We start from the raw sequence: 15,220 nt of genomic DNA, 5'->3' as shown, positions 1-15,220 counted from the left end.
TCAGAAGAAGTGCAACCATATGAATCTTTCTCTATTCAGACAAAAGAATGCCATTATTGCATGGTAAATCAAACTGCCTGATTTTATAACCACACCCTGGAGTCACTTGACATGTTTATCTGTGCCTCATTAGTGGCAAATTTACTCCCTGATACAGCAGGGCCAAATCTGTCACGCTTGCAAATGCTGATCTTCCAAATTCACACACTTCCCACTTATACGCAACTAGATCCTGCCTAGTTATAGCCACAAGTTGCTCCAGGGTCATGCCTCCAACTTTGCCTCTCTGTGCCTGTGTTCCTAGCCTTGCAACAAAGAAATGGATAAACGCAAGTATTTTTCCATAAATCAGTTGTGATTTTTTAAGGAATTGGCTAAGTACGCATTACCTTTTGTCTACTTCTTATGACCCCTAGTCTGAACTAGTTCCACTGCAGTTCAGGAAGATGAATTCCAGAATGTTTTGCACAAGAGTTCTTAAAAAAACAAATACGCCAGCAATGGGAAGTATTTTTACCAAAGGCTCTTTCAATTCAGAAACAGAATCACTAGCTTGAGGACAAACTGATGATCTAATTTACCTCTGACCTGAAAAGGATTAGGAAGACAATTAATTTTACATATTCTTGAGCAGTTTTGTCATGCTAAGCTTCTGCATAAGTGCTTGCAGTATCAGGACGCTTTGTCACAGAATCAGTGGTCCTCTGCCTAGAGAGAGAAATATTTTGTAGACATTTCACTGAAGAGTTTAAAATAATGAATAAATTGGAGGATAACCAAGACCATAAAAATATTCATTGAGAAGGAAGACACCCTAAAACACTGATGAAATAATCTGTTGCCATTTATTTCCTTCACATTTTCCTATATTTAATCTATTTCTTTTCCATAGCCCTGTCTACAGCTACATTCATTTTCTCTACCACTGCCTACTGGATTTTGCTCTTGCTATGACTGCACGCATATCTCCATTTCCTCTTGATGGCTTGATACTTCTAATGTTATATTTTGAAACATCATCTTGTGCATTCTGTGCTTCATTGCTATTATAAAAATGTTAGGTTCCTGTAAAACTAAAAGCAGCAAATAGATTTTTTTGGGGGCAGATAAAATTATTTTGCTTGCTCAAATACAGTTCTGCCTTTCAGGAGACATTTTTAGGAGTTGCCTTTGCTTTGTGTGGTGCTTTTCTGCAGTGACAGCAGGCGGTGGTTTAGTGGCAATTTTAAAATATAACATTACTGTACATTACAAACAGTACAATAGTGTTTTGGACAGCAACACCTCTTAAAAAAACAACAAGCCAAACAAGATGACATTCCTAGTTCCCTCCCTCTGTTGTAGCAACCTGTTCTTGGACAATTCTTCAACATCACAAAGCAGGGCCACTCACTCTTCTGTTAAAAAAAACCCAAACCCCCACACATAAATTCTGGGTATTAATTAGTAATCATGTAAGATGGCAAGCTGGGTTTTTTTGAAACAAATAAATTTGTATTTTCACTTGATTTACTAGGTCTATTAAATATTTACATTATTGCTTTCCAGTTACTCTCTAGTATATGTATTATATATTAACACTCAGAATTTTTTTTTTAAATTATCATTTATTTCAAATTTTTTCACTTTTACTACCTTCTCAATACAAATGTTTTTCGTAAAGCTGTAAGACTTTCAAAACACCATTATTGCAGTCATATACCTGTTAGCTTGATTTTTTATTTCATTATCAGCCATTAGGCAAATAAAAGGTAAGTCATATAATCTAATTTTGGTAATGGAACATAATGCAACTCTAGGCAATCTAAAAATAAGTAAATAACCCCTTGCCCCTCCAACAACCATAAACAGACTGTAATAAGGCTAACAGAAAATACATCTCAGAAAACTGTTAGAAGTGCAAAAAGTCCATAGAGTAAAGCACACGGGTAGGCAATGAGAAGCTGCTGTCCTTCCATAGCCAATGCAGAGGTAAAAATTTTGGAGGCTGACAAACTGCACCATCCAATAATAAGCAGAGCTAACAAAGTTCCCAGGATTCCCCTAGGAGAAAAAACAAAGGAAACACGACAGAATCCACGCGTTAGTAAGTGTAGCATTAAATCTTCTCAAACTCAAGTTCACGTCTAGCAACTTGTTATTGATAAGGTAACAGCCACTGGAAGAACCAAGGACTGACTGACATAATGAAAGTCAAGCCTGAGAAACAAATTAAAATAGTAACAGGAAACAAAAGGTAGTTTCTTCATCATGGATAAAAGCAGTAGCTTCATCAGTAGTACTGCTAAAAGGACAAGTGCATTTCAAAAAAAATCTTCGGGGCTCCAGCAGAGGCAGCAGCTGAAGTTTAATTTTAAAGCTAGCAAAGATCCTATTGCAGCCAAAATCATCCTGTAGAAGTTGTTAGGATCTAAAATGACACTACAGACCTAATCTTCCATCAGGCAGCCTGATGACCTGGAGAGGCTGCATTTTTGTAACACATGGCACAGGTTTTAAGTGTGCCTTGGACTCTCAGTGAGGCTCTTAAAGAATTACACTGCAGCTGACCATGCAGAAAGGTGTTGACTGCCTCCCAGAAGAAAGCTCAACTGGTCTTTTAAAAAAGGGTGCACACTGAGTAGAAAGTAAGGGCTGGGAAAAGAACCACTGAGGAAAAATATCCTGGCATCCTTCTCTGCACACTGAAAGGACGGTGGCTTTCCACACTGCCCCTTGGTTACAGCTGGGCCCTTCTGGAGTTACATTCTGCCATCTCTCAGGCGCAGGGTGGCCTGGAGAACTGATGATTATGGGACTATGGTCAAAACCCCACTGAAATATTCCTGCATATTATGGAGAGCTCACTATTAAACCTTGTAGGAACAAAATCTTGCCAATAAATAATGTTTCACATATGCTTTATTTGCACTCTGTATTTGCAGCCTCCTTCTGTAAAATGCATGAGATCATGCGCGTAATACGCTGCTGAAGTACATAATGAGGTTGGCTACATCACACACTTTCACTGTGTCAGTCTCAAGGACATGGAGAATGAATGAACCTCTGCCACTTGCTAAAGGACTTCCTGGTGCCCCACTTGTCCAAAGTATCAGCAAAACAGAACCAGAAGTGAGAAACAGACTACATATACTTACTTAGGTCCATTTATCAGAAATAATCTCCACTAAGCTCTCCTTATTTAATTGACTTAGTTTATTTAATGCAATCACATCACATAAAATAGTTCATTTCTTGGCAGTCCAGTCCCCAGGCCAGTAAGGCACTTGGTGTTGTCAGCTCTTGGGACTTTGAGGGAGGAAGGAGAGAATTGATTTTAAGGTGACTCAGCACCTCATTGCGACTTCAACCCGTTAAAAAGAAAACATTAAAGACTATGTGGTTTAATATCCTCAGCTTAAGTGTTCTTTAAACCTATACAGTGGCATTCAGGGAAATTACACTGGGCTCTGTGAACCAAGCTCTTGGCCTCTGCTCCAAGCGGAGATGCTAAGATGCTCACTTGAACAGCTAGCCAGAAATTCAGAGCTGGTATGGATGGCTCTTTGAGCAGGTACCCATGCTGGCAGAGGGATGGGACGTAACAGGAACATACTGTGCGATGACAATTCTCAGCTAGCATAATGACTCTTTAGGGGGCTATCACAAGGCAGTACAATTTAGAGCTGTGGCTGTTCTGCCTTGCACTGAAGTCCAATGGCCTCTCATGGTTTGCTCCACGACTGGCAGTGAGCAGGATGGAAAGGTAACATAAAATCGTATTGGATCCAAGAGATACTTCTGTGCACTTATAAATTCAGTCCTTGATCTAACAGCATGTTACTGCCAAAAGGAATGGTTTAGCTTTAGCAGAGAGCTTCTGTCTGGCATGTCCATGAGGGCCAAATCCTCAAGCACAGGAGAGGGGCAAAAGGCAGATGTCATGCTCACAGTGACCAAGAGGACTGGGGGTGTACTGGCATGAGACTGAGCCGGGGGGACAGACATCAGTGGACCCTCTCCACTCCTCTCTCTCACAACCTGCAGATGCAGTCACCAAATGGGTCCTTTGCATCAGTTGGGTCTAAGAATTCCTTTCTCCACTCTTACTCTCATTTCCTTCACTGTTCAGTCAAGGACATGGCTTAACCACTCTGTTCAGGGATTTGATAGTAAAGAATTGTGTTTTTTTCCAGGACAAAAGTCTGCTGAAGTCTCTCCCCAAAAGGAGACCTAATCAACTTGGGCTCAGACGTGATATCAGCATAGATGGGCACGAACAAATCTGGTTCCATGCACGTTTGCATAAGAGAACTGGTTTTCTCTTTGGTACTGTTCAGTGCCCAAAACATTCCATATTATGCTTTATTCAGTTACAGTGAAACAGCTAATAATGAAAATCGAAAATTGTTGGATTAGTATGTATCTTTGCAATAGATGTGTGCATTACCTTAGGTATATTTTCTGTGAAAACAAACATTGAAGTTAGTTCTTTACACTTTGAAATAGACAGAAATAACATTTTTACAAATATTTTAAAAAATCATGAATGTATTGCCCTCTTTCCTTTGCCATTTTAAATACTTTTTTAAATTAAAAATAATGAAATGTATGTTGGATTTAAAAGTTGCCACTTAATTTCATAGCGTGTTCATAGTAGTTAACCTTGGTACTTGCTGTGTTCAAGCAGTTTCATACAGTGAATGAGAAAGGGCTGCAGAATCCTGTAGATAGGCACTTAACATTATCAATTCATTTCAGAAATAATGGTTTAATTTTGTAAAGGCTATCACAGTATAGTATTTCTAGATTTTCAAAAGATGTGCTTTCTGTAAATTCGCAGCATTTTACAAATGTGCAGCGTGTGCTTGGGGATTCCTTGTACAGACAACAGTACCCTGGCACAGTTGTAACAGCTGGTTTGGAGTTCGCCCCATCTGTCCTACGATTATGTATCTGCACCTTTTATTAGGGTGGATTATTAAACAGGCTAATCAAGAAAATATGGGAAGTGTAGGAGAACAGAGAATAAATGACTTCTTCAGTGTCACTACTGTTCATCTCATCAAGGACAGCTCAGAAACAGTTTAATACATGGAATATGGTCAGGTTAACCCATCATAGCTCCACAGAAACACGCAACAAGGATTGTGCCAAAATCTTCATTCCACTATATAATTTCCTTAAAAAATAATATATACACATATAAAATCGCTGCTTTTCCAAAGAAAACAAACAGGGGCACTTTCTTATTCATCAGCTGCCAAGTCCCGTACATTGCAGATTGGAGAGTTAAAAATGAGAGTGAACAACAAAGACTACGGAGGGGAACCATTATTAATAACGTGTTAACGAGGGATAAAAGTACTGCTCAAGGCTTTCAGGCAAGACCTGGAGCTTCCTTGTACTTTGCTGTATGTGAACAGGGAGGTAAACACAGTCTCCATCTCAAAAGGCTTACCGAATGAGGAGGAAGGAGAGGCTTGCAGACAAGTTTCCTATTCATAGGCATATTACTGAACACCCCCCCACACACGCACAGATATATATGCCACCACACATTTGTTTTTTCAACGTTTTCAGTTATTTTCAGGTTTGCAATTACACCACATCTATACCTCCAAGTGTACGACACCACTACATCTTAAACACTTGTTCTAATGCTCCAAATCATTAAGGGTTGCTTATTTCACTCTGTCACACAGAAGCCGGTCTACAGAAGGAAAGGAAGCATAAGGATGGGAGCCTGATACTATGAACAAAAAAGGAACAGGAGAACCAGCTATATAAAACCAAAGTCCGGCAGTCACTTTTCAAATTGATAGCTGAGTTTGGCCACTGTTGGCTCTGCAAAACAAAAATCACATCCGAGGCTGCTGCAAAAATCAAAGGCACTCTCACTCCAAGTGGGAAACACTGGAATTAAGGACCCATATTAAAATGAATATATATCACCCCTCTCAAAAACAGTCCAGTTTTGCCCATATCCACCTACATACACAAACAAAATAGTATTTTTCCTCACAGTTTTGGAAGCCAAAATTCACTACATAACCATTTACAAAATGTTTTGCATAACAGCTGCCTTCTGACTTACTGTCCTCCATATGATTCCTGTTGCCACGGACTGGTACTTACTGTAGCGAGAAGACAACTGCAGAAGAGGACAAGATCACCATGGGCAGCAGGCAATAGCCCAAGACACTTGCAACGCAGCCGTGCGAGACTCCTGGGATGCTCATCAGGTTCAGGAGGGCATGCATAGCAAGGCACCCAATGGCACTCAGGCCATACACATAGCCGAAATGAACTTTTCCTGCCTGGAATAAATATGAGTAAGCATGAAGCGTCAGAAGTGAGCAAGTGATTGCAAAGTGGTGGGAGAAGACAGAAGGCAAGCACTAGGTTTGTTACTTTTTCTTGTTGACACTCTCTCTCCGCTTCACCTACATCAGTTCAATTGTAAACCACAGCTGATACTTTTGGGTGATTTTTGCATCAAAAAATTCCAAGGTACAATTGTGAGAACGTGCTTGTCGCTAATTTCAAGTTATAAGGCTGATTCCTAGTCTTATTGTCATTGGGCTCTGAACAGGACGAGAATTGGTTGGGGAGACTTGGGAAGGTCTAACTGGTAACAAACTGAGAAGAAATTATGGAAAGCACATTTTAGTGTCAGGAAAAATCTTTCCAATAGGTGTGCATGGGGCTGTGGAAAAGTGTCCTAAGTAAAATTATGACCCCACTTACTTGCTATGCTTCACATTTTACTACAAACCTCCAGCTTTAAGCAGGCCTGCAAAAAATAAGTAAAATTTTGCTGAAAGTATGCTGGTTTTCAGGGTGAATGTGTCCATTCTTCCCCTTGATTATCATGAGAAAGACACATCTCTGTGGTTAGATCAATACAGCATGTTCATTTTAACATAAAGCTTAGTAGTTACTGTCAGCTTGTGTTCTTTTTTTGTTCCAACGAATGAAAAATTCCCCGGGTGTTTTTTTCTTCCAGGTTTTATTCCTTTGTGTGAATTTAGTGCCTGTGAAAGGTACCAGCCTGACAGCCTGGAGCCTAATGTTTTCTAATTTATACACAAAGCTAGTACAACAGGCAACAGTGGCCACAGCACCACCGATTTCTTCATCTCCTGCAATCATTTTGAAGGATCACCTCCAGGCGTGAGGCCATTGTTCACTCCCAAAAATGAACACTCACAAAAGACTGTTAAATATTGTTTCTCTCTATTCAAGCTTCTAACAAATGAAATACTGAATGTCGGCTATGCAATACTGTCATTTTCACATCTGTACGTCAGAAATAAACATTTGTACATCAGAAATAAACAGTGGTTGGGATGAAGATGGTTTTGTTTGCTTTGTGTTGAAACTTTGTATCGTAAAGATAACGTGCATCTGTGAAGGAGAAAGCTCAAAATACTTTATTTTTCCATACCTTTTAATTGTCTAAAAGAGCACCCACTTTATATCTGCAATAATGGTCACCCTGGGGACTGGTGTATATCCAAAACTACTACTTCTGGACTCGCAGCCCAGAAGGCCAGTCCTATCCTGGGCTGCATCAAAAGAAGCGTGGCCAGCAGGTCGAGGGAAGTGATTCTGCCCCTCTACTCTGCTCTGCTGAGGCCCCACCTGCAGTACGGCGTCCAGCTCTGGAGACCTCAGCAGAAGAAAGACACGGACCCGTTGGAGCGGGTCCAGAAGAGGGCCATGAAAATGATCAGAGGGATGGAACACCTCTCCTCTGAAGAAAGGCTGAGAGAGTTGGGGTTGTTCAGCCTAGAGAAGAGAAGGCTTCGGGGAGACCTTATTGCAGCCTATCAGTACTTCAAGGGGGCTTATAAAAAAGATGGCGGCAAACTGTTGAGCAGGGCCTGTTGCGACAGGACAAGGGGGAATGTTTTTAAACTAAAAGAGGGTAGATTTAGACTAGCTAGAAGGAAGAATTTTTTTACGCTGGGGGTGGTGAAACACTGGCACAGGTTGCCCAGAGAGGTGGTGGATGCCCCATCCCTGGAAACCTTCAAGGTCAGGTTGGAGGGGGCTCTGAGCAACCTGATCTAGTTGAAGATGTCCCTGCCCACAGCAGGGGGGTTGGACTAGATGACCTTTAAAGGTCCCTTCCAACCCAAACTATTCTACGATTCTATGATTCTATGATATACATACTTAAAACACAGGTGTGTTTATGCATACACACATCTATATATTGACCACATTATATATTGCATATGATAAACCACATGAGAATGAAAACTAATAGAGGGTCCCAGTTTCCTAATAATGTTTTAGCTTATGGTTGGATTCTCTTGTGATGGATACAGTGGAAATATTGATGAAGCTTTTTTCATGGTTTGCAATATTTACAAGTATCTCTTCCATGATGGTTAGGGAGGATTGAGATCTCCTACTTTACTCATCCATACATTTTAATAAAACCTGGGGGAAACCAACTGTCTTTGAGGACCCTGCTTCTCTGCCTCCTGTATCCATTTGGGTGGAAACTGATCACTGGATGCCAGTTGTATTTGAGCTGTGGAGAGAGAGTGGAGAGAGCCTAATCTAGAGATGACACAACCTGAAAGTCCTAATGTTGCAGACTCTGACAGCTCACCAGCTCCAGTTGGAGAGCAGTGCATGCTTATGAGAAAGGCAGCCTCAGTTAGTAAGACCTGTCTCTACATCAGCACCGTTATCCTGCTTTCAGCTTGACCTGGCTCATTGCTGAGCTCTCCTCTGGTTCCAGTCCTCAAGGTTAGGTCAGGTACAGCCAGGTTGCCTATATCCTCACAACATCCCGAGTGTTGGCCTTTCCCCCGCCAGTGCATTCCACTGTAAAGAAATACTCTATTCCTGAACTAACAGCATAAGAAAGTCTTCCTATTTAGGTACAGAGTCCTTTGCTGGCATTTGCATACTTCTGGTATAAAATAATAAGGAAAAATTGCTTCACCAAATAAAATTAATGATTGCTAGAGATAGTGTGGGAGAGCAGTACTAGCTCAGATTATTATCAATTACAATTTCAGTCATTAAAGATTTGTAGTAAGTAAGTTTAACATCCGCAACAGTTTGGGGCAGCCTTTACTATAGACCAACTAAGAAAAGCTCTGTCTCAAACAGATGCAACAACAACTACAAGCTTTTAGACTGTTTGTTTCAGTGTATTTAATTATTCCACACAGCACTATTTAGCATCTTAGTTTAATATTAAGAAATTACTGAGACAGAGGTGAAGGGAGCACTGGCAGTAGCAGCTAACTGAAATTTCCACTTGGTGAGATGTTTGGTTTGTGGTGCAGGAGAATGGGAGAGAAAAAAAAACCAGCTGAACATGTTGGTTCCAATTCTAGTCTTTCTTAACATATGTAAATATATTGACTCACACACACGGGAATACTCTCAATTCACAGTGATGTAAGCAAAACCAGAATCAGGCTTGATTAGTCTGGCAGGCTTTGATGAATGGAAAGAGCTAAATTTGTCCTGCGGAAGGAACAAGGTTAGAAGAAAGTCAGACTTTGTGCACTTGTTTGCATCTGCCTAGAGTGGGTACTACTATCCTTAGTTTAAGTGGATGGGGAAGTCTGATTTCGTACGAATGACTATGTAAAATGCAAAGCAGCTGAGACTCGGGCTTCTGCTAACTTTCGCACTGCTGTTGTTTCTCTATCTGCAATGGAGCTGCCCTGTTTTATGCCAGTATGAGGAAGATCAAGTCCTGCTGCCAGGCTAACAATCCTTTCCTCTTTTTCTCTATGCTCTGAAAGAACTGCTACCATTTGAAGAATATCTTTGCATATTTTTCCATAGTTAAAAAGCTGAAACTAAATAAAATTTATAAATTATTTTTGGAAACAAGCTCTCAACCAAATTATGTTCCTGGTGCTATTAGAAGAGAATTATTCAAGTACAGAAGGATATCATAGCTTACACAGCTGAAGAGCCACTTTAGTATTCAAATGCATCTGAGACAAAATGAGCTGCCTGAATTTATAAGATGGCCCATGGAAATCCCATAGACCTATTGCTGTGAAGTTGTGGCACAAAAACGCTAGATTGTATCAGAGGGGTTCTGCTGACCTAAAACTGGAGCACTGAAAAGAGTTGTTTCTCTAATGATACTTAAAACGCTTAATATCCTAGAATAAATATGGTAATTAAAGTACTTTATTTCAATAATAGTAGTTTAATATTCATTATAATTATTGGCTATCCAGAGACCAAAATCAACAGCATGCACTTTTTTTATTCTTTTTTTCTTTCAGCTTTCCTGCCATTTTCCTGATTATAATAATTTCAACACTTTCTCCTTTTATTCCCCTCATACCTTTACTTCTCTAGGTGGAAAATAGCCTGTCTTCTCTAGCTTCCCACTTTCTTTTCCTTTTATTCCCTTTCCTCCTGCTGCTTCCACCCTTTTAAAGGATTTTTATTTTTATAGGGACATTAATAATAATACTTGCCATTTATATTGCAGTTTGCACATTCGAGGTACTGCACTGACAAATTGAGTAAGAACTTGCAAGAGTCTTCTGATTCAGCACTATTTATCACAGAGGAAATGGAGAATTAGAGCCCCGTTTCTCTCACCTCAGTTGCGAGAGCAGTAAAGCCCTTCCCAGAATGGTCCTACCTTATCCCTGTCTGATAAATTGCTGCCGACAATCAGAGCTGTACTTCAGCAGCACTGGAAAGCCCCTGTTGTCAGTGATAAATAGATGAATTTAGGAGTAGTGTACAATCCCTGTTCAACTTTCCTCCTATAGGAAAGCTATATTTATAAAGAGGAAGGAGGTTAAACACAGGCTACCATATTTTGTTTAGCAGATGATGTAGAAAAAGAATATAAACTAAGAAAGCACTAGCAAAATTTATAGGAAGGTATTGCAAATCTGAGGCAGGAGGGAAGAGGCTGTTTCCACTTTCTTTTTCAAATTATTTTAGTTACATAAAGATAATTTTTTTTATAGCTTTGCACTCCCCAAAGTAACATTGAGAGAAGACAATTTCAAAACAGTAGAAAGACTGTCAGAAAAACTGGGCTGGTCTGCCATGCTTTTTATTCCCTCTTTTAGAACCTCCTTGTTAGGTCCTTACTTAGGGCACACTGCCATGCTTTGGGTGCAGAGCCTCCCCAGGAAATACACAGCACAGATCTGTCCTTTGCTCATATTAAATCCCACCGCAAAAAATGGTGTGGTCTTTTATTTCCACTGGAATTAATACATCACTTCACCAGTATCATATCTATATTACATTAAAACTTTATGCAGGTACTTTCAAAGCAAGGAGACTTTTTAATACATATCTCAGAACAAATGGCAGCAAAGGACTCATTTTATGCCGATGCTACATCTTCTGCAACTTCGCATGCATTATCACCTCGGCATTAACTTGTTAGAAAAGAAATCTCTCAAGATATCTGCCACGTCCTACCAGCAGCAATGTTGCTCCAAGGGCCAAACAGAAAACCATAGGTCCGGTAAGGTCTGTCTCATTCATAATGCTGCCATCCGCAGGCTTCATTGGATTTAGAACTGTTAATGTTTTTTGCCATATATGCTCAAAATTGATCCCAAGTTCTGCAACGAGAAATTACAGGACTGTTAATTGCTCACAAGAAAACAACACTTTTACAGAAACCCATTAGCTACCACAAAACCCAAAACAAGCAAACAAATTAATCGCTTTAATGAAGATAATATTGTAGGATGATGTATTCTGTAGTAGGAACATGCTGTCCCTGCTACATACACAGTACATTTGAGAGTCAGCTCTGATTCTAAATTGGAATATTAATTTATTAAATCCAATTTTAGGCAGTGAACCAAAAAATGCCCTCAGCATTTTTGAGTTAATATTTGTTTTTCCTATACTTAAAACACATATATCTAATGCCACACTAACTTAGATGTTGAAAAATATGCTAATTAGCAGTAACTGCAGAATTCAAGATACTGTAGAATACCAAGGACAGAGATATATGCTTTAATTCTGGCAAATCTGACAAGAGATGTGTCTTAAGCCTGAACTGCCAGAGGCACTTAAAAATGACATTCTTCCCTTCAAGGCAAGTTACTACTACTTTGTGCAGTGCTTTATAAGCTTTTTTTTGCATTTAAAAAGTAATTACTGAGGACCCCTAGAAACAGAACAAAATTCTTCCCCATTAAAGTCAACGGGAATTCTGCCATTAACTTTACTGGGGCAAAGATTTCTCTTGTAACTTCTGCAGAAACACTTCAGCTTGCAAGAGTAATCATCTTCCCCGAGATGCTCCAGCAAGGGAAAAGTTAGGTTCAGAACTGGGTGCCAGAATTACTGAGACTGACAATGTGTTAGACCTGTTTGGAAAGCCAAGTCTTTACCTTAGTCCACCGATCCACTACCTTGAGCTGAGCCAAAACATTGTATAAAGTTGTTCTGTATTAAATTGTGTGTCTTTGGTCAGATTTATTTGGCACACAGATATGAACATCTCTGGAGCCCTGAGGATCAGAAGCAGTTGTATTTCAACATCCTTTTCACAGGGTGGGCTGCCTGTGGAGTTAAATGCTTGGAGGTCTGAGAGGTAAAGATCTAGCAGTTATCTATATCAAATAGAGTGATCTTGCTGTTTTTAAGGCAGTAGGAGTATCTTTTAAGTAGTGAAAAATCCACTTGCCTTCCAGTATGCAAAAGCAGGCGGAATATGTTCTTTTTACATTATGCTGAAATAATCACAAACAAATTCTTTGATTTTTTTTAATGTAGCACAAGTATTTTGTAAACTACAAAATCAGCCAGTAGTATTAGGATGATTCAATCATCATAAAGAATGATATTGTTCGTGTAGTTAAATGATCAACTAATTGAAGCTGAAAGCAGCTTTCTCAATTTCTTTCCCACTGAAACAACCTATTTAGCATCTTCAAACTATTAAATTTATTACTAGATATGCAAAAAGGGTTATTATCAGTATTTATTAGTTATAGATGTTCCAATACGTATGCAGGATAAACACAGAGTGGGAAAGAATATTTGGAAATGTGAATGCAAAACTTATTGTTATGCTGTCATCTAGTGGTAGTAAAGTATATGCTACATATGCCATAAGGCTGAATGAATCCATGGCAAAATCAAGCAAATGTAGATTTGGGGGCCAGGGGCTGTTGGCTGAAGCTGGCACAGCCAGGTTTGGCAGCTCTGCTGCAGTTTTTCTAGTGACTGCCACTAGCTGGCAAAGAAAAGCAAAAGGCACCCCCAGGAACCACGCACATCATCCGTGGTTTTATTTTTACCTTCTAGCAAAGGAGGTTCCTCATCAAATCCGTCAGTGTAACTAAGATAAGAGAGAGTGTTGGGACTGTACGTTGGCTGCAAAATCTGACCCGTGTAACTCTGAGAGGACAGAAGCATTTCCGATGGGGCAAAACCACTGGCTGGAGGTTGCTCTCCCGTCTGGCTCCTGGGACAAGAAGCACATCACAGCAAAACAAGTAACTGCAATGAGCAACTTCACAACAGCTTAGAGCTGCTCATCATGTACCACGGTTTAAATTTTCACCTATTTTCAATGTGGGGAACCTGGAAATTTTCTGGGCACAGTATCCGCCGTGTGTAGTGAATGCTGAGCTGCTGACCATGGCTTTGCTTCCCTTCCCTTCCCTTCACTGCAGCCCATTGCACCCACTTCTGTGCCCATCCAGCTCGGGCAATGGCACAGCGCAGGCCCCCAGGCTGGGAGTGACGGGAAAGGGAATTTAGGAGCTGTGAGGGCACCCACAAATTTAGGCACTGCTGACTTTTCCACCAAGCAGCCTGGTGACATTCCTCGGATATGTCCATACTGCTAATGAAAGAGCCATATATTTAGATTTCTTTTTTTTTCCTTGAATATGAGAAGGAGCTTAAAGAATTTCTAGGAACATGTGCCCTAAAATCCACATGAAGCTCAGTCACTCAATTTTACAATTAGGTAAACAACATGTAACATCTGTACGTATAAAAGTAGCACGAAACCCAATCCTTTATAAAGAAAAGTTTAATTATAAGTAATTCTGCCTTGGGGAAAGTCTAGATGATCTCTTGAAGCTCTTTCCTGCTCCTGCAAGCCCCAAAGCCAGCAGGATCCATCAGCTGCTGAACAGGGAAGCTGCAGCAATAGCCAGCCTCCTACCGCAGTCGTGTCAAAATCTCCTTAAGGGGAAACTCTCAGAACTTCTTTCCCTCAGTGCCCCTCTTCCATGGGCAGAAGTCACCAATAGGTTTAAAAAATATAAGAAAAAAATGAAAGAATAAGCTTCTTCCTGTCTTTCTACTGCTATGGCTTGTATTTCTCCACTAAAACTTCCACTGTATTGATTATGCAATCCTTTTTTGGCAACTGCCTGCTGGTTTTTGTCATTAATTTCATTTGAGCTTTGAGATTGCCTTTTTTCTCTTTTTTTTTTTTTTTTTGGTAGCATACTTACTTTCTGTTTCCACAGAGGTTTTCATTAGATCCATAACTGTTGTAACCTTCTTCCTGGTCATCTATGGTATAATTGGACTGGTAAAAGTCGAAGTGAAACTGCTCAAAATTTGACATTCTGGTTGGAAAAATGATTGTAAATATCAATAAAATAGCCTTTGGAAAAAGCCAATTTCTATACTTTGAACTGTCCTAAACTGAAATGAAAATGGTAAACCTCAAAAGCCACAAACTCAAGAGAATCTTTCTGTAGAAACTCATGATAATTTGGAATTGACAAAAATGGACTCATTACTTTCATCATAACAAGAGAAATTAATCTTCTGTTACTGTTAATTACTGTATATTAATTTACAAGTGGTATACAAGACTTCCTGCCTTGTTAGTGTTACCAAAAATAATGTAAGTCATTTTGAAAGAAAATATATATCAAGTAAACTGTTGTTTTAAACAATCCATTTTCCTACTTTAAAAAAAACAACTGTGTCCATGTCTGAATGCTTAGAAATTAATGTTTTTAAGAAGTCTTTTGGGTTTCAAAAATAATTACTATTTTCAGCTATTTATGTTTTGCAATATTATATATTACTATCATAAAACAATAGACAAATACAAATATATTCACAGAATTTGTGATTTCTGTTTAAGGACACTGTAGCTGGCATATTAGGAGTACCAGATAAAGGTTCTCACTGGTTAGCTACATGACTTTGAAAAGCACAGCATACTGAATGATTGGAGAGTAAAGAAAACACATTCAAACACTTCTTT

The 15,220-nt window shown here is 39.5% G+C and overlaps 1 protein-coding gene across 4 annotated transcripts in view; it reads right to left on the bottom strand.

The window, feature by feature from the left end:
• The window catches only part of YIPF7 (Yip1 domain family, member 7), a 30,377-nt gene that overhangs the window by 13,509 nt on the left and 1,648 nt on the right, over positions 1–15,220 (bottom strand). For 2 of the 4 annotated variants that reach the window (XR_663961.1, XR_663962.1), the window contains exons 2-5: positions 14,451–14,567; positions 13,278–13,444; positions 11,434–11,579; positions 6,118–6,299 (exon numbers count right to left, since the gene is read on the bottom strand). Coding sequence is in view for 2 of the 4 variants with exons in the window: in XM_009332430.1 (XP_009330705.1) it covers positions 1,881–2,043; positions 6,118–6,299; positions 11,434–11,579; positions 13,278–13,444; positions 14,451–14,567 (775 nt within the window). In the remaining 2 variants the exon portion in view is untranslated. Of the gene's footprint in view, positions 1–1,151; positions 2,044–3,208; positions 3,289–6,117; positions 6,300–11,433; positions 11,580–13,277; positions 13,445–14,450; positions 14,568–15,220 lie in introns of those variants that run through there. The other 2 variants (XM_009332430.1, XM_009332432.1) reach the window with 2 other exon arrangements.

This window comes from Pygoscelis adeliae, unplaced genomic scaffold (genome assembly GCF_000699105.1).
Source record: "Pygoscelis adeliae isolate BGI_AS28 unplaced genomic scaffold, ASM69910v1 Scaffold59, whole genome shotgun sequence".
In the NCBI taxonomy this organism is placed as follows: Eukaryota; Metazoa; Chordata; class Aves; order Sphenisciformes; family Spheniscidae; genus Pygoscelis; species Pygoscelis adeliae.
Note: the sequence above shows the minus strand (reverse complement) of the source record. Positions and strands in the feature narration are given on the sequence as shown.